General features: G+C 40.6%; 1 protein-coding gene across 1 annotated transcript in view; it reads right to left on the bottom strand.

The window, feature by feature from the left end:
* Positions 1–20,348, bottom strand: part of mpp7a (MAGUK p55 scaffold protein 7a) — a 56,963-nt gene that overhangs the window by 18,951 nt on the left and 17,664 nt on the right. The window contains exons 5-9 of the mRNA XM_063003616.1: positions 14,212–14,293; positions 12,127–12,212; positions 11,933–12,007; positions 9,772–9,968; positions 6,649–6,710 (exon numbers count right to left, since the gene is read on the bottom strand). Of these exons, the coding sequence (XP_062859686.1) occupies positions 6,649–6,710; positions 9,772–9,968; positions 11,933–12,007; positions 12,127–12,212; positions 14,212–14,293 (502 nt within the window). The remainder of the gene's footprint in view (positions 1–6,648; positions 6,711–9,771; positions 9,969–11,932; positions 12,008–12,126; positions 12,213–14,211; positions 14,294–20,348) is intronic.

A 20,348-nucleotide genomic window follows, 5' to 3' on the forward strand; every position in this document is an offset into this window, starting at 1 on the left:
ACCACTGATGAAGGTCTCAAAGACGACCAACTCAAACAGCAGCAATAGATGAGTGATCGTCTCTGACTTTACATCTACAAGGTGGACCAACTAGGTAGGAGTGTCTAATAGAGTGGACAGTGAGTGGACACGGTATTTAAAAACTCCAGCAGCACTGCAGTGTCTGATCCACTCATACCAGCAAAACACACACTAACACAACACCACCATGTCATTGTCCCTGCAGTGCTGAGAATGATCCACCACCTGAATAATACCTGCTCTGTAGGGGTCCTGACCATTGAAGAACAGGGTGAAAGCAGATTAAAAAAGCATGTAGAGTAACAAATGGTCTACAGTCAGTAATTGTAGAACTATGGCAGATCAGTGTACTGTACATATGATGCAAGATAACAGAGATGAAGTGAGTATGAAAATTATGTACAAAGGAGTAGAGTTTAAGAGAATTTAGTGATCTGTTCCTAATAACAGTCTCCACGGTCCCTGATGGAGCTGAGCAGTCGTGTTACTGCAGAGAAATCCTTCATTCTTTACAGCTTGTTCACTTAATAGGGTCACGTAATAAGGGACCTAAGCTGGGATGCAAATGAAACACTCTGTAAGTCAAACCATCCTGAACAGAAGTGTGTGTGTGTGTGTGTGTGTGTGTGTGTGTGTGTGTGTGCCTTAGTTCTGAGTATTGGGGTATTAAATTACATCAGGTACGCTGCACTAACTTGTTCCAATCTGGTTAATCCACAAGTTGCTCAAAGTAGTTTAACTCAAAATTACATTTAGTCCTGGGCTGCCTTCAAAACTAAAAACAATAATAAATTAAGTTAATCAGAAATTTCTTTTTTGGAAGTGCACTGGTGGCTTGTAAGATCAAAACTTATAGAGGAGAAATCCTTACAGAGCTATTAAATAAAGCAAAGACAGCATGTTCTCTTCAATTAGCATGTGTCTGTGCCTATACAAGGGCACACACGGGTCACTGGTTTTGGTATGGAATATCTGTGTTTCTCCAGTTCAGGGCAGGTGCACTGGCATTTTATTACCCATTTCAGTTGTGGCCAGTCGATATACACCGATATACACCAAGTTAAAACCACCTCCTTGTTTCTACACTCGTTGTCTATTTTATCAGCTCCACTTACCATATAGAAGCACTTTGTACTTCTACAATTACTGACTGTAGTCCATCCGTTTCTCTGCATGCTTTGTTAGCCCCCTTTCATGCCATTCTTCAATGGTCAGGACTCTCCCAGGACCACTACACAGTAGGTATTATTTGGGTGGTGGGTCATTCTAAGCACTGCAGTGACAATGACATGGTGGTGGTGTGTTAGTGTGTGTTGTGCTGGTACGAGTGGATAAGAAACAGCAGCGCTGCTGGAGTTTTTAAACACCTCACTGTCCCTGCTGGACTGAGAATAGTCCACCAACCAAAAATATATCCAGCCAACAGCACCCCATGGGCAGCGTCCTGTGACCACTGATAAAGGTCTAGAAGATGACCAACTCAAACTGCAGCAATAGATGAGCGATCGTCTCTGACTTTATATCTACAAGGTGGACCAACTAGGTAGAAGTGTCTAATAGAGTGGACAGTGAGTGGACACGGTATTTAAAAACTCCAGCAGCGCTGCTGTGTCTGATTCACTCATACCAGCACAACACACACTAACACACCACCACCATGTCAGTGTCACCTGCTCTGTGGTGGTCCTGTGGGGGTCCTGACCATTATAGAACAGGGTGAAAGCAGGCTAAAAAGGTATGTAGAGAAACAGATGGACTACAGTCAGTAATTGTAGAACTACAAAGTGCTTCTATATGGTAAGCGGAGCTGATAAAATGGACACTGAGTGTAGAAACAAGGAGGTGGTTTTAATGTTATAGCTGATCTGCCAAAACACCGCACTCTGTCTTAATGTAGAAAATCATGGACATATATTACTTCAACCCACTGCGGCTCAGGTTGAAATAAAGATAAGCAAAATATTTTGTTCTAAAATTAAAGAAAATAACCCTATGGCAGCCTGGACACAGATCTTTTAATAGAACATAAAATCCAATTTTTCTTCCCCAAAAAAACAAATCACAATGTACCATGTCAAAAAATTAAAAACAAATCACCATGTACAGTTACACCAAGTCAAAGACCTAGCCAAAACAGAGTCCTTCCATTGTTCAGCTTGGAGAGCTTAACATGGTGAATAATGGTTGTAACACTCCGCTAATTGGAACCTACATAAACTGACTAGCAGCTCACAAATTAAATATGCAAGAACAGGCAATAAGAAATACACAATTAGGTTTTCTTTACACCACTGTATTTATTACACCCATTTGCAGTAGGTGAGCTTTGGAGTTTCAAAACAACTGCTGTTTAAATTGCTGAACATTGTTTTTTTTCACCTGCTTTAAGGGATTTGACTTGTGGGTAGTTAAGATAAGCTTATATGATAAAAAAAAAAACTTAATGTTTTTACATCATTCAAAAAATGGAGGAAGTTATGCACAAGATTTTTCCATAACTTCTTCCCTAATTGCATTGTGGGGGTTGATCTCTTTTCCAGCTTTTACTTCTCGTCTCCGACTGTTTTCATCTGCGTTTGTTTTCCATCTTTCTCAGTCAGTCTCTGGTGCCAGGTCTGTGTTGCTGCTGGATGTTTAGAGGCGAGGTGCTGTGGAATGACTTAATGTGTCGGCGCTTCTCAGGCAGTCTGGTTAAGTGTTTCTACTGGACTGCCCGGGATACAGACATGCGGATGGATCCCATGGAATGTGAATCCTGATCTCTTAGAACCAGAACAGGGGTGACTCCAAAAGGATATACAGATGTTGAGTGAGGACAGACTGTGTGGAGGAGTGAATGGATTGTTCAGTCACATCTGACAACCTCTCCGCTTGATGTGATGCCCCCACAGTTGGTTAGGGACACTCTTTTTAAAACCTACTATTCAGAATATTATTAATACCTTCCTAAACACTGGTGTGGTTCCTGCCATTTTTAAACATGCGGTAGTTACACCTTTGCTTAAAAAGCATAACCTTGATACTGCAATTAACAGTAACTTTTGATCTCCAAACTGCCATTCACATAAAAACTACTGGAAAAGGTTGTTTACTCTCAGCTTTTACCATGTTTAAGTAGTAACAGTATTTTACATACATTTCAGTCTAGTTTTAAGGCAATGAACAGCACTGAATCATATAGCACTGAATATATATGTTTTTCAATATATATAGGCCCACCAGTTGCAACCTGGCAGTGGTGGGGCTGAAACCAGTGTCCTACAGATGAATAGACTTGTACCTTAACCACTGCACGCCCCACAATCTTTATAAATTCTGGACACTCAGGTATCTTTAAATTACAATAGGGATGTCCCGATCCGATCTCAAAGATCGGAATCGGGGCCGATCTAGGCATTTTTTAACTGATCGGTATCGGCTTTAATAAAGCCGATCCTAAGCACGATCCTTTGTTTTATGTCAGCATGTCCGCTCTGTGGAAATACTTTTAATTGGAAAGTGAAACAAGTCCAACAGCGAAGTGTAATGTCTGCAAAGCAGAGCTGTAGAATTTTACTGTTTGTATGGTGTGTGAGTCAAGGATTGCACCGGTTTACAAAACAATAACTTTTAATCCGAGTATGAAAACTTCAGGACCATAACATACAGCTTTTACGAGTTTACGTGTTACAAGACTGAACAACATCTCAGTATCAAGCACTCTGATTGGCTTAGTTATGTAACCGAGCGTCGTAGTGATGCACTTGCTTAATAAAGAAATAAATACACGGTATATTCACAAATTGTCGGGAGCATAACACTTTATTAACTTCTTCTGTTATGGTACCAAATAGCGGACAGCTAGAGTCATCGCGTTAGCCAAGCACGCTATTCCATGCACTATGGAAGCCCCAAAGGGTCAAAACACACTCACTTTGCGTAGAAACGTCCATCAAACCATTGTCACAAAACAACCACAGAAAAATTTGTTACAGTTACAAACGTTATCATTTAACCAAACGATCTACAATTACTACCAATTTGATACGGCACCTAAAAAATAAACACTCAGTCGAATACAGCGAGTTTATTGTTATATGATGAGAAGAGGAACCGGCTGTCTGCTAACACGGCAGAGATGCTGATTTTCCTCAAAAAGAACATTCACTTCATTTCGAGTGTTCTAGTTTTACTACTACAATGCTGCACTAAGTTTGTTAACTTTTATTTTGTAAAAATAAAAGAACATTAAGCAATAGCTTGGATGCAGGCAATTTTTTTTCCTACAGCACTGCAGATCTATTCAGTTGTTAAACATATACATTGGATTAATTTGAATAACTGTAATGTACTTGAAGTGTGCACTGTGTGAACAGTATTATCTAGTTAAGACAATATCTAGAAAATACAAGTATCGGTTTGAGACTCGGTATCGGATCGGGAACAAAATTAAAGATCGGGATCGGGATCGGAAACAAAAAAACGTGATCGGGACATCCCTAAATTACAACATAAAGTTCTACACATAAACAACTACAAATGACCGTTTAGATCAAACTGCAGCTGTAATGAAACCATTGTGGTCAAAACACAGGATAACAGAGCGTGCACATCACTGTGTAAGCCTGTACATTTTAAAGACAGCTAAACATTTAAAGCCACTTTAAAATACTTTTCCCATTCACATGTTCTTAATTCCACTAAATACACGCAAATCAAAACAAGTCAAATCAAAGCAAGTACCAAACAGCACCTACAGTCACCCCAGTCTCTCCTTACACACAAGCAAAGCACACCTCATGACCCTGCTGCACGGTACAGGTACAGTTCAGTCAAAACAACTGTCACACTAAATTGTGGGAAATGCCAGTGCTGGATAAACAGCAATAACCACCACTAAAGGTACGACTTCCCTTACGACCATTTATAACACTGAAAGTGAAAGCAATTTAGAGCTAAAGTGCTCTTAATGACTCTCCTATATCACACATGGATGTGAGCGGTCAGTGTGGATCTGATCTGATTGACTGTGCAGCAAAAAGACAGTTTAAAGTGAAACCAGTCTCTCTGGCACATTTAAACAAAGTGGGATAATGGGGCAAAAAGGGGATACGGGGCAAATGAGGAAAAAAGGAGGAAATTTGCTAAGCCAAACTCAAGCAAGAGAAACCCGAACCACAGGTTAAGATAAAGAAGACATAAAAGAGGACAATAAAAACTGCATTATAACCATTACCAGACTCATGTTTACTGAAGAGAAAAAAAGCCAGAGTAATGATACCGGTCCAGGAATAAAATAATAGTAGCGCCAAAATGAAATAATATATATAACTGTCCCCTCACCCTATATGTTGCTGGTCAGTTTATTGCTGTTTCTACTCTATTCCTAAATAAACTCATTTAGAAAAGTAAAATCAAGTTTTTTGCATTTACTAAAGGTGAGTGAAAATAGAAGGAGACATCATGGGCAGTTTGTATGATTGGCTACATTCTCAGTAAATTGCATGTTATTTTTAGACCGGTTGTAAGCGCACTGTATTCAGGTTGAGGTCAACTTTGTAAATCAAACCCACAAAGATACTGTAGAAACCACATGCTGTTTAATTCAGTAGTTATGTTTTTACAGTGCTTAACCAAAAACTGTATGAACCTTAAGTCCAAACCTTTAACAGCAAAAAAGTGCTACACACTCTACACACCCAAACTTGCTTTATTATGTAACTAAAGAAGGCAGGAGCATAGCAGTGCTGTGGAAATGAGGTAATGAGTAAAGATAAAAAACAGAGGTCTAAAACACTATTTAAAAAAAATAAATCTTACAACATACAGAAATTAGAGATCCATTTAAACAAGCAATTTAATATCCACACCAGCCATGCACTAACACATCATGGATTCTAGTTCAAATCTCAGCTATGCTGCTGACTGGCCATGCACTCGCACACAGGCACGACTGGCTGTGCTGGTATGAGAGGAAAATGTCATCAATGCACTAACAGTTTATGACATCAAGAGTTAAGTGTGTTTCTACGAACGTGATGCAGCTCTCTCTAAGGCTTAATTAAAAGCAGATGAAAAGATGCGGCCAGCGACTATACGGGTGACTCTTTTGTGGGTGAACGATGCACATGTGCCCAACTACTTTGGATAAACCAGAAACAAGTTGTCAATTTATTGTCAATTCATTGTCAATGCTCAGGTTAAGACCCTTTTCTTTTACAATGTTCTTTTAACTGTAAATCTGTACGTGCTGAAAGTTTTCAGCACAACTGATACTGTTCACCGCTCTTCTGCATGTTGCTACCCTGTAATTAATTACTAGTGTAATAATAAAACTCAACAATCTGCCTGAAGCCCATTGCAGGGCTGTTTTTAATTTCTAATATTGCGATTGGCTTGCTTTATAATGGTCTGGATTGGATCTCTGTTCAACTGCACAGTGAAGGGTGCCTATTGTTTAAGTGCTATACTGCAAAAACAAAATGCAATCAGTCAAGAACAAATGTATGTATATGTATGTGTGAGTGTGTGTGTGTGTGTGCACAGAGGTTTGTGAGGACTTTGTGAGTACTGGGTTTCATAAAGTATGAGTCAGTACACATTTCTTGTTATGTGTACAGATGTTTGTATATAGTTTTAAGAACTTACATGGTTTTCTGGAGACCTTCTGAGGCTGAGGGTTGGACATGGTTTGGCGGAGTGCAAACCTCCTGAGAGACAGAAAGAAGACGGGACATTTAAAAAGACAATCATGATAAATAAATCTATAATTTTGTTTAACCACACTGACTTTATTAACACTTTTAAGTCCTCTTTATACACAGTACCTCTTATACAACATTTTAATGATCTGATTGGATTCTAAATTCCATCAAGAGCTTTTAATTCCTAAAAAAGTTGTGAAAATGTTCATATACATACATACAGTAGACCCTTGACTTACGAATTTAATTGGTTCCAAAGGGCAGTTCTTAAGTCAAAATGTTCGTTAGTTAAACCTATTTTTCCCATAAGAAGTAAAGTAAATAAAATTAATCTGTGCCAGACCTCCCAAACCACCCCTTACCTAACCTTTCTCATGTCTTAAATGGTCTTTTTTGTCATAAATACGTATAAATAAGTATATTATCCCTTAAATCTTAAATTATAGAATATACATTCCTGTAATAAACAATAATGAACAACAATACACAATAGTACTGTACATAACACACATCACATTTCAGTGTAGTACGTGTGCTGTACCATACACCATAATACATTTCCTTCTTTTTTTTATATAAAATGTATCTACCAGAAACAACAATAACTCTCATATTTCTCTATTATTCCCTTCTTTATTTTAACAGTATTGTACTGTATTTTGTAGGTGTAATTGCACGAAAGAAAGACTGAGCCGAATTCCTTCTTCTCTCTCAAACTCAAACTCACTAACTGTCCCCGCTGATACACAGTGACAGCTACTGGCAGGAGTAATTGTACAACACAACAAATAGTGATTTTTTTTTCATTTTCTCGCCACTGCACTTTCTCTGCACATTCTTTGGGAACATTTTAATATAGAATTGTACAAAATATAAAGAAAACACCGGAAAAACACCGTCCGCTGTCCGAATGTTCGCTCACTATATATATATACACACAGAGAGAGAGAGACGTGTTTCGTGAATTTCTGTTCGTAATCCGAAATTTGTTCGTACGTTAAGTTGAAAAAGATCGTTCATAACCGGAAATGTTTGTATGGTAAACCGTTCATAACTCAAGGGTCCACTGTATTAAGAGGAAAAGTCAAAACTGCTCTCTGTGCTCATGCACCAATCCACGTGTGCACACCCACCACCATGAAGTCAAAGGAAGTAAGAAAAACAATTTATTTTTATTTTCATCAACCGCTTTATGATGGTCAGGATGACGGTGGGTCTGGTTCCACCAGGAACTACTGGACGCAAGGCAGGAATACACTGGACACTCCACCTCCCCTCATATAAAACCAATCATTTCTGTTTAAACCCCAGGCTGGCCGATAGCTCAGTGGTGGTGGGCTAGCATAATAGAGTGCAGCTCCACTCGAATGCTAGTTCACTTCAGTTACTTCCCTAAATGTCACTTCTTATAGCAGTGTTAATTTGAACACTACTGTTTCCTAATGTACAGTATTGTTTTTGTGTTTCAACATTTTTCTGGTGGAGTCAAACTGGGTCGTTCCTGTGTGCATAATTTTAGGACGATTTTGGGGCATCTTTATTTAACTTTTGAATAGTTTTTGTACATCCACATTTAGAGTTGTGTACCATGTATCATGTTATTTGGAGGTTTTATAGTACAATATGGCTTGTATCCACACTACATATAATACCTGACTGAAGTTTTTTCATAGATCTGAAGTGTATAAATGTTTTAAATAGTTCCATTTTATGAGTAAAATCCCACAGACCATCAGCGCATCAGTGATGTGTAATTTTTCCATGCACAAAGTGGCTAAGGTAGATCACCTATTACTTATTCCTGGCCAGAAAGGCATGAAAATCCAAAGTATTTTGGCAAAAAGACCAGGCCCCCACACAAGAGCGAGAGAGCATGTACTGTTAGTTCTAATCCACCAGCAGAGTTTCTACACACACACACACACACACACACACACACACACACACACACACACACACACACACACACACACACACACACACACAACCGCTTTCGGTCTAAAAGGGTGTGTGATGATGTGCTTCCTTTGAGAGAAATAAATCAAGCCGAATCATCATCTTAGGCTGTAGCTAATGCTTAAATTGGGCCATTACTTGTATATACAATAAATAAGCTCTTATACGGCCGACAGGAAAGGTCAGCAGGCCATTGTTGGAACTTGAACTTTGATGTACATCTATAGGGCAAATGTTTTACTGTTGCACCAGATTTTGTTCTTTTAATCAGCAACTGGTTTGTGTTTGTGGGTTGTGTGTGGCGACCCAGTAAGACTTCTGTTTTACAATAAAACATTTGCTTTAAGACAATCATACATTGTATAGTGGCATGGTAATAGTAGACGAGAAGTGCCACTGGAATCAAATGTTGGAAATTTACCTGCACTGAAATGTAGATTTCAGCGAGGTGGTTTTAATGTTATGGCTGATTGGTGTATAAACGAGAATGTTAAATTTGTGTTATATAAATGTCCTTTTACCTTTTGTTGTCACAAACATATAGACTAGAAGAGTGAAAGAATGAGCAGGATTTATGGGTCTTTTGACATTTTTGACTGATGACATTAACATGCAGTATGGAGTTAGTACACTGAACCTCTTCTTCTTGTTCCTCAGCCTTGTCGGCACTTCCGGCTTCTTCCCGTTAGGGGTCGCCGGTGGGATTTGGCACAGTTTTTACGCCAGATGCCCTTCCTGACTCAACCCTCCCTATTCATCCGGGCTTGGGACCGGCACTACAATGCACTGGTTTGTGCATCTAGCGGCTAGGTATCTATAGGACAATTCAGTGTTTCCAATTAGCCTGGTGGCATGTTTTTGGACTGTGGGAGGAAACAGGAGCACCCGGAGGAAACCCATGCGGACACGGGGAGAACATGCAAACTCCGCACAGAAAGGACCCAGACCACCCCACCTGGGGATCCAACCCAGGTCCTTCTTGCTGTGAGGCGACAGTGCTACCCACTAAGCCACTGTGCCGCCCGAATTAGTACACTGAACCATTTGTTACAATAATGATTTCTAAGAATTGCAGAACGGTGGAGGAAAAAGTTGAAAAGAGTTGACTGACCTCTCTTGAAACTGTTTAGAGGGAATTAGTCCGGCACGAGGGTTAGCGGTGCCCTCAATTCTGGCCTGCCACCAAGTAGCATCATCCTGGCACATAACTCGCAGCACATCACCCTTCTTAAAGGACATGCCGGCTTCCATACATGGAATTGCCATGTCATCGTCTGGATCATAATCAAACAAAGCCTTTACATAAATCTGAAACAGGAAGAAGGAAAAATAAAAGACAGAAATACAAATGGGTGGAAGTAATACCATTACAAAGTACTGTAAAAGGATAAAGACAAATGGTGCATTTTTTTGTGCATTTTCTCCCCTATTGCTCTCTTTTAGTGCGTCCAATTGCATCATGCTTCCTCTCCACCAATGCCGATCCATGCTCTGATTGAGGAGAATGAAGCTAACCCACACCCCCCCGACAAGTGGGCACCATGCCGTATGCATTTTATCACCTACACTTTGACGAAAGCAGTGCAGCTCAGCGTTGTGTATGGAGAGACACACCCTGAGAGCACTCTTCTCTCATCTCTGTGCAGGCACAATCAATCAGCCAGCAGAGTCGTAATTGCAATTGGGAGAGAGACGCCATCCGGCTTAGGCCAACCGTTGTTCATGTGGCCGCTCAGCCTTAGCCGGTAGGCAGAGCTGAGATTCGATATGATGTATTGGAGATCCCAGCTCTGGTTCCAGGGTGTGTTTTTACCGCTGCGCCACCTGAGCGGCCATCAAATGGTGCATTTTAATGGAAATCATAAATGTGTGCTTTCAAATTGGGAAGTCTAACAGACCATACATTTTCAACTGAAGTGGGTAATGTTGTGAGAACTGAGAGACTGGGAAACACAGACACTGAGCAGTATGTGGCTACCCAGTGAGCACGAAACACTAATATAAAATAAACATCATGACCAGATGTCTACTAGTCACAGTAATACACAAAGCCTGATGTCAGGACCAGTGTTAATTTCGTTGATGAATGATTTTCGTCATAGTTTTCGTCAACGAACCTTTTTTTCATGACAAAAACGAGACGATAACTAAATAGAAACTACATAAAAGGATAAAAACTATGACAAAATGAATCGACACTTTCATCAACGAATAAAAACGAGACAAAAATGTTTGGCAGGGACGACATCCAATAACTGATTTAGTTTTGTGGAAGGTAGGGACAAGTTAGGAAGAGATCCAATCATAACTACTTTAGCGTATGTGGAGAGGCGGGACAAGCCGGGTAGCCATCCAATCAGTACTAATCTCTTTTGCAGTAAGACCACACTTGCACAAATTTGATCTAAACCCGGGAAGACCAGACTAGCCTGTGAACTCATGGAACTAGATTAACTCGACAATGTCAACAGGGAGAAAGAGGAGAGCCGATATATGGACACATTTCTCATCTGACGTCGTGAAAAACAAGATGATGTGTAAACCATGTGGGGCCATCTCGGGTAAAAACACAACAAATCTGAAACATCTGGCACTGCTGGCAGTATAATGGCAACATAATGTCACAGCTGCTTTTACGGTACCCAGTTTTATAAAGAATGTAATATGCAATTTGTTATGAACAATGCATATATTTTTCAGGCAGAGCAGGCCTACTGGTCATTAATATGTTGTTATTGTTATGCTCAATAAGCAAGGTCAGGTAAATAAAGATGTTGTTTGAAATAAGTTAAATCTGTTTTTGTGTGTATTGCACATTCAAACATTAATAATATTCCATAACTGGTCAAAAAATTTTAATAATTCAAGGGAACTGATGAAAAAGCATTTACATTTTACACCCTTTATATTTTAGTCGACTGAATCGACTGTAGATTTAGTCGAATATATTCTTATGATAATTAGTCGACTAAAACTAGACTAAAACAATTCAGATGACTAAATTATGACTAAAACTAAATGACATTTTAGTCAATGACTAAGACTATGACTAAGACTAAATCTAAATGTGCTGTCAAAATTAACACTGGTCAGGAATATGATATAAAAAAAAACTAGTCAGCTATGGAACGGTCATTTTGTCAATTTTCTCAATCCTAAGTATCTGAGTATATCTGAGCTACAACGTCCTTCGACTGAATAAATAACCCCAGCTTGCATTCTGTCCTTCCTATTAAGTACAGTACAGTGTTCTGTGTTGTGTTGCTGCATACCTTGGGTTCTTTGACTGGACCCTCCGTCTCAGGTCCTGGTATTACTTTAAATGTTATGGCACCCTGTGACTGGGACTGCAAAAAACACAAAACGGGTATTATGGCATTGTTCATGTTTACTAATCATTATTACAGTTCATAAAGCTCAGCCCATTTGAACACATATGCCCCCCCATCCCCACCTATACACGCACCAGAAGCTGAATGATGTCCTCAGGTGTCTTGCCCTCCACAGGAATGCCATTGACCTCTCTAAGCTCATCTCCGACATGGATTAATCCTGAAGAGGACAAAGAAAATACAATCTAAAAACATAAAGTAGCAACAAAGGGAGAAAAACAGAGGAAATGATGCCTGATTCTGATATTTCAGCCTCCAATTTGTAATATATTATGTGATTTAAAGTTATTGTGCATTGTTATTTGAGCTCATTGCTGTGGGGGGTAATAATAATGGGGGGTAGTAATGTGCTGGTAACCCAATGACAAAAAGGAATTCTTGAATATACAGTGTATCACAAAAGTGAGTACACCCCTCACATTTCTGCAAATATTTTATTATATCTTTTCATGGGACAACACTATAGAACTAAAACTTGGATATAACTTAGAGTAGTCAGTGTACAGCTTGTATAGCAGTGTAGATTTACTGTCTTCTGAAAATAACTCAACACACAGCCATTAATGTCTAAATGGCTGGCAACATAAGTGAGTACACCCCACAGTGAACATGTCCAAATTGTGCCCAAAGTGTCAATATTTTGTGTGACCACCATTATTATCCAGCACTGCCTTAACCCTCCTGGGCATGGAATTCACCAGAGCTGCACAGGTTGCTACTGGAATCCTCTTCCACTCCTCCATGATGACATCACGGAGCTGGTGGATGTTAGACACCTTGAACTCCTCCACCTTCCACTTGAGGATGCGCCACAGGTGCTCAATTGGGTTTAGTCCATCACCTTTACCTTCAGCTTCCTCAGCAAGGCAGTTGTCATCTTAGAGGTTGTGTTTGGGGTCGTTATCGTGTTGGAAAACTGCCATGAGGCCCAGTTTTCGAAGGGAGGGGATCATGCTCTGTTTCCGAATGTCACAGTACATGTTGGAATTCATGTTTCCCTCAATGAACTGCAGCTCCCCAGTGCCAGCAACACTCATGCAGCCCAAGACTATGATGCTACCACCACCATGCTTGACTGTAGGCAAGATACAGTTGTCTTGGTACTTCTCACCAGGGCGCCGCCACACATGCTGGACACCATCTGAGCCAAACAAGTTTATCTTGGTCTCGTCAGACCACAGGGCATTCCAGTAATCCATGTTCTTGGACTGCTTGTCTTCAGCAAACTGTTTGCGGGCTTTCTTGTGCGTCAGCTTCCTTCTGGGATGACGACCATGCAGACCGAGTTGATGCAGTGTGCGGCGTATGGTCTGAGCACTGACAGGCTGACCTCCCACGTCTTCAACCTCTGCAGTAATGCTGGCAGCACTCATGTGTCTATCTTTTAAAGCCAACCTCTGGATATGACGCCGAACACGTGGACTCAACTTCTTTGGTCGACCCTGGCGAAGCCTGTTCCGAGTGGAACCTGTCCTGGAAAACCGCTGTATGACCTTGGCCACCATGCTGTAGCTCAGTTTCAGGGTGTTAGCAATCTTCTTATAGCCCAGGCCATCTTTGTGGAGAGCAACAATTCTATTTCTCACATCCTCAGAGAGTTCTTTGCCATGAGGTGCCATGTTGTATATCCAGTGGCCAGTATGAGAGAATTGTACCCAAAACACCAAATTTAACAGCCCTGCTCCCCATTTACACCTGGGACCTTGACACATGACACCAGGGAGGGACAACGACACATTTGGGCACAATTTGGACATGTTCACTGTGGGGTGTACTCACTTATGTTGCCAGCCATTTAGACATTAATGGCTGTGTGTTGAGTTATTTTCAGAAGACAGTAAATCTACACTGCTATACAAGTTGTACACTGACTACTCTAAGTTATATCCAAGTTTCATGTCTATAGTGTTGTCCCATGAAAAGATATAATGAAATATTTGCAGAAATGTGAGGGGTGTACTCACTTTTGTGATACACTGTACACTACATGCTTCATTGTACTCTAAAATGTAGATATAAATTTGTTTTAGAGGCTTTCAGGTTATAATAAACCTGGTGGCAAGTATTTGGGCTTCGAGAAAAAAAACACAAACACAAAAGGTCTGCTTATTAGCACAAACACAACAACAATAAAAATAGCATCTGAATTCAAAACTCACCACTTCTGTCGGCTGCACCTCCATTCATGATGCGAGCTATGGTGATGGCTCCGGTAGTCTCATTCTTTTTAATTGTGGCCCCCTGTTAAAACACACACATTACTTTACCATTACATTACATGATCCAATCTAATATTTATTTTAGCTAAATCTACAGTTTTTGACTGGCACATCACAATCTGGGCAGCACAGCGGCACAGTGGGTAGCACTGTCACCTCACAGAAAGAAGGGTTTGGGTTTGATTCTTTTTGTGTGGAGTTTGCATGTTCTCCCCGTGTCTGCATGGGTTCCTCAAGGTACTCTGGTTTCCACCCACAAGCCCAAGGACATGCAGTTAAGTCAAGTGTGTGAGTGTTTGTGTGTGTGTGATTGCTCTGTGATGGACCGGCAACGTGTCCAGGGTTTTTTCTGCCTTTCACCCAATAAATTAAACCCACTGCAATTCTGACCAGGAAAATACGGTGGTAAAACACAATAAATTAATGGATAAGAAAATAAATAAATAAATGAATGACGTGAATGATGTGAAGTTTTAATTCACTTTCTGTAATTCGGTATTCATGCTGTAAATGTCAATTGAGAAACATACTGTGCTTTTTTTTCAGCTGATTCATTTCTAACTCTGCTTGGATCATTATAATGTTCCGTATACTGCTGTCTATCCTGGTCAGGGTCGCAGTGGGTCCGGTTTTCCGGAATTACTCTGCATAACACAGTAACACATCCAGGACAGGACATCAATCCATCACAGGGCCTTCGTCACCACCCTCTTCCCCCAGACATAGCCAATAATTTCTGTATATAGATGCCAACCGGCCAATAATACAGCTGGGATCCAGTATTCGAATCCTCAGTGGTGCTATCGGCCAGTTGGGCATCTACATACAGACATGGTTGATTTACTGACCATTTTTTTTATTTTTAAATAAAACCACACTCTTATTCCTTTTAAGATGCAGTGCCTATTATAAAAACAGAAACAGTAAGAGATAGTAAAAATATAAAATAATAATAATAATAATAATATACATTTACAGGAATACAGACTTATAAAAAACAACAAGAACAAAAGACATTTGCTGATCATTTCAAATCGACTCATTCACGGTTACGAGCTGTATTATCCTGGTTCCATAACAGTGGATGGTGGGAGGAACTAAGAAGGAAACGTAGTTGCACTTGAAGTCAGTGATCAGCAAGAACTGAACCCTGACCTTCAGGATTAACGGAGTTACTCTACCCTACTCAACTGTGTTACAGTGTCACCCTGGTCATTTCACATAATGTGTAAAATCAGAATTTTTGTCTTGAAATCCAAAATTTAGGTTGGTACAACAGCTCCAGAGATCCAGGTTTAGTCCTTTTTGGTGAAGTGAAGCATTTATATTATCAATATCTATTTAGGTTTTAGCGACGTCCACCTCTATAGCAGAGTATAGTAGAACTTTATTGTCACTATAAATTGCAACAGGTACAATTACAGCGAAATTAGCCATCAACCCGTCCAGAACATTCAATATGACGGGGGGGGGGGGGGGGGGGGGGGGGGATAAGAAGACAGGATAAGAAACAAGAAATAATAAACACATTGGGAGAGTAGGAGATAAAAAAAAAAACCAGCAACCAGATGGTGCTCCCTGAGGAGCACACTATGGTAACACGAAAAAAAGCCCCTTACAGCACACAAGCACATGTAAACATAAGAACATAACATAGTCACACAACCAGCCACGGGTTAGGGATGTGGGGATCGATGAAAAGTAACCAACTATGACAAGCAGCCATCCGGCGATTCGCAGCCATAACCACCTCTATAATACCAGTCAGTATGTGAACTCCCCCCCCTCCCCCCAGATTAATAGCTGACCAAAGTTTGGCATGTTTTCCCCACATCTTAGTGTTTTTTCTTAGGGTCAATCAGCTTTATCCCACCCCCGAAAACATGCTAGGTTAGTTATTTGGCTACTATTACTAAGCAATAAAACAATAAGAGTGTGATGCCCTGCTTAGCCTGTATTAATACACAAGCATAGGCTATTTACATTAACCAATGTTCGATTTTTATTGTTTGCAGAAATCTGGTGCAGTTTGCACTGTTAGTACTGCACAGCTTAAGGGGCCTGGGTTTAATTTAATCCTTGAAATTTGCTCTCTCCATGTCTGTGTGGGAGTGCACTTTTTTTTTTTTTTTTTTTTTTTATCCCCCCCCCCTTTTTCTCCCCCTTTAGCGCATCCAATTGTTCAATTTTGCATCGTGCTTCCTCTCTGTCTATGCCGAACCCTGCCCTGACCGAGGAGATCGAAGCTAACCCATATCCCCTCCGAAACATGAGCAGCAGCCGGATGCATTTTTGCCACCCACACATTGATGAGTTTGGCGCCACCTAGCGTTGCATGCGGAGAGACACACCCTAAGGGCACTCTTCCTCATCTCTTGTGCAGGCGCCTCTAATCAGCCGGCAGAGGTCGTAATCGCATTTTGACAGAGAGAGACCCACATCTGGTTCTTTGTCCCACCCCCCCCAACTGAGCAACCGGCCAATCGTTGCCCATACAGCCACTCGGCTTCGAACCGGTGAAGCAGAGCTGGATTCGATACCACGTACTCAGAATCCAGCCCTGGTTGCAGCGTGTCTTTTTACCGCTGCGCCACCTGAGTGGCTCGGAGTGCACTTGTTTACTATTCCTGAATATTTCACTAAGTGGCTTGGCTGCTCTAAGTTCTATGTGTGTGTATATGTATGAATGATGAGTCAGTATGTTTACACTGCTGCATTGGTGTCCAGTGCTCCTGGGATATGCTTTGGACGCATTGAGACCTAGATCCAGGATAAAGTGGTTAACAAAGATGAATGAATGAATCAGGATTTCAATATGATTATTCTAGCATATGAGAATGATAAGCAGGGTAAAGCTTGATACTGTCTGTGATAAACAGTGCAGCAGTCGATCAGACAGGTGTGAAATTCCAGCAGCCACATACACACCAGCATTATGCTGTCGCTAAATCAGAGTGGATCCCTCAGCAAGACAAAGCAAGCAAGATTTTTCTACAGTGTTACACACATATATTACTCATCTGGATGGATTGGTTGATTATCCTCCTCTCTATTTCTCATCAACTTCATAACCGGTGATGCTGTTTTTCTGTGACACTACAAGCTTGCTATGCTCTCATACAGCTGTGTTCGTGAGTGTAAGTCAGACAGTAAGAGGACGAGTGCAATTTGATATTAAATGTCTGATTAAAACTGGCAGAATAATGTTCTTCAGAAAAGTTCTTTTATTTCTCCACCCATCTGGCTCTTTACACAAACACACACACAATTGTAATGTCATCTGTAATGTCATTATGATGAAGATAAGTGCATTTCCTCAAGGTCTTGTGCTGAGGAGTTAAACGCTGCCTCTCTGATCTAAAGTGCAGCCCCTTGATGCTGCACATAAACCCACTCACTGAACGTTTCCTCCTAATCAAAAAATTGTACAATTAGGTGACCCCGAGGTCTGTGGCAGAAGAAGGGTGAGTGGTTGGTAGCCTTGGGAAGTGACAGAATGTCAGCCAGCGTCAATGAGATCATCATTAAAGAGCAGTGAGGAAAAGCAGGACTACTGGAGGAGAAAGCACGGAAGCACTGAAGCAAAAGACTTGGGGACAAAAAACTGATTTATGTGCTTTTTAGCTTTCTTGATTAATTAAACAACTGACTGTTGAATCTTGAAATCAGTTTTATTGACTTGAGCCTCTGATTGACCAAAGCAAACAGATTTCAGTTTAATTCAAAGACAAAATTGATTTTGTTTCGATTGGTTAAACGAAATAAAACTACCGTGGCACAGCAGTCCAAAATGCTATCAAACACACCGCTGCTGAAATTTAAAGTAAACCCCAGTTGTAACACTGGGATGAGGCCACTGTATAGTGCCATCCCCAGATAAGCCCTTGCTCTTATTTTGCAATCTCCCAAATGTGATTGTTGTTTTTACTGAAATTTACAAAATGCCTTAACTTTTTTTTATGCATTTTCTCCCTTTTTTCTCCCGATTTTAGCGCGTCCAGTTTTTTACTCAGTTGCGTTATGCTTCCTCTCTACTGGTGCTGACCTCCGCCCTTGATTGAGGAGAGCGAACTGACACACGCCCCCTCCGACACGTGAGCAGTAGCCGACTGCATCTCATCACCTGCATGAGGGAGTTCATATGCGATCAGCCTTGTGCACGGAGAGACACACCCTGATCAGCATTATTCCTCTACTCTGTGTAGACGAAATCAATCAGCCAGCAGAGGTAGTAATTGCATCAGTTATGAGGTTCCTATCCGGCTCCCTCCTTGGATGAACAACAGCCAAACGTTGTTCATGTAGCCGCCCAGCCCAGTCGGATGGCAGGGCTGAGATTTGATACGATGTATTTGAAATCCCAGGTCTGGTGTGCTAGCGTATTTTACAGCTGCGCCACCTGAGCGGCTGAATTTGTGCTTTTTAATAGATGCAGTCAAAATAGCAGAGATAAGTCACCAGCTGTGCTGTGCTGGGTATATGATATTGGTAAACTTTTTACACCTCCAAATTAATAGTAGCCATATGTTTATATACTGGGTCCGGCTTATTTTGAGAGAACTCATAATGCAGTGCACAAAAACAATGCATTTCAATCAGTGTCACAGAAAAAGAACAACTGCATTGGGTGTATGTACACTATTGACTTCATCAAAACTTGTAATGCTCAAGTATCTGTTTTTATGTGGACGGTTGTAAATGATTAAAATGTTTATCTATAGGCCTCCTATCAGTTCAAAACATCACATAAACAGATTTTACAGAGATTTTAGCAGCATGTTTTGTGCATCTTAGACTGAACTATGCCCTAACTGCCCCGGCTGGATGAAGCAGCAGTGGCAGGTGGAGAAGTTCACCAAACAGCGAAGGTTTTAGCTTTCTACACCATTTCAGGCATCATGAGACATGATGAATGGCTTCCAATCACAGGCACTAATGCGATGCCTATGCTACAGTATGCTAGGCTAACTAACCAAAGTCATCATGCAGGCCACCAGTTGACCATCAAACATTAAACACAAACATGAACCTTTGAGGAAGGTGGTCTATAAATAAGACGTAGAAAACTAAGGAGTGCTTTAAATACAGCGAGAAAAACGAGAACGCGCAAAAACCAAATAGAAGCTGGAAAGAGGAGAAAATGAGACAGAATCAGAGGCCATGGCGGACCAAGTTACTCATCAGTAAGGCGATCCTCAGTGGCCAGTTACAGTGGTGATCAGAGCCATATGCACAGACGCCAACACATACATGCTTATGACTGTTATTGCAAGCCCTGCCAAAGGGGATCGCTTAATCTGCATGGAGCGCAAAGACGTCAGCCAGAACTGCTGGCTTCACACGCATGAAAAGCAAGCAGACATAAATTACTTACTTCATAAAGAATCGCCAGCTGTCTGCCACTCATATTTCTAAATCTGGCATTCAGAAGTATTGCTTTTGCATGAACCAGCTAATAATGACCAGTTCCAATGCCCACTTTTATAACAGTCCACTTTTATGACACAAAAGGCAAAAAGAAATATCATCCTACAGCTATGTGGTCAGGCAGGACAATACTGACTCCAGTCAGTATTAGTTTCTAACATTTTGCCCCTAAGCAACCAGGTTACTGATGTTTACTGTATATTTCTGCAGTGATGTCATAGTTACCTTTAAAAAGTAACTTAGTTACTTTATTGATTACTTGATTTTAAAAGTAACTTAGTTACTTTATTGATTACTTGATTTTAAAAGTTACTAAGTTACTACAAGTTACTTTATTAGTTACATTCAGCAGCTGCTGTAATGCAACTGGAGCTGCGTAGGCGATTGAAGCGGAATAAGAAACAAGAAAGATAGTGGAAAACTAAGTCCTCTGTTCACAAGTGTAAGTAAGATAAATAAAATAAAATTTTTAAAGACAAATAAATAACAAAAAGACGATAAATATCCAAAATGTTGGCGAGTGGGGTTTGTAATGAGTCTGTAACTATGGTGATATTACGTCATCAAGTCCCCACGTGTAGTACTTAGCGGTGTTGTGTTCATACTGCATCTGTACTGAAAGTATGTACTTCTTTACCGGGCCAATTAGT

The sequence above is a fragment of the Trichomycterus rosablanca genome, chromosome 10, assembly GCF_030014385.1.
Source record: "Trichomycterus rosablanca isolate fTriRos1 chromosome 10, fTriRos1.hap1, whole genome shotgun sequence".
NCBI lineage: Eukaryota > Metazoa > Chordata > Actinopteri > Siluriformes > Trichomycteridae > Trichomycterus > Trichomycterus rosablanca.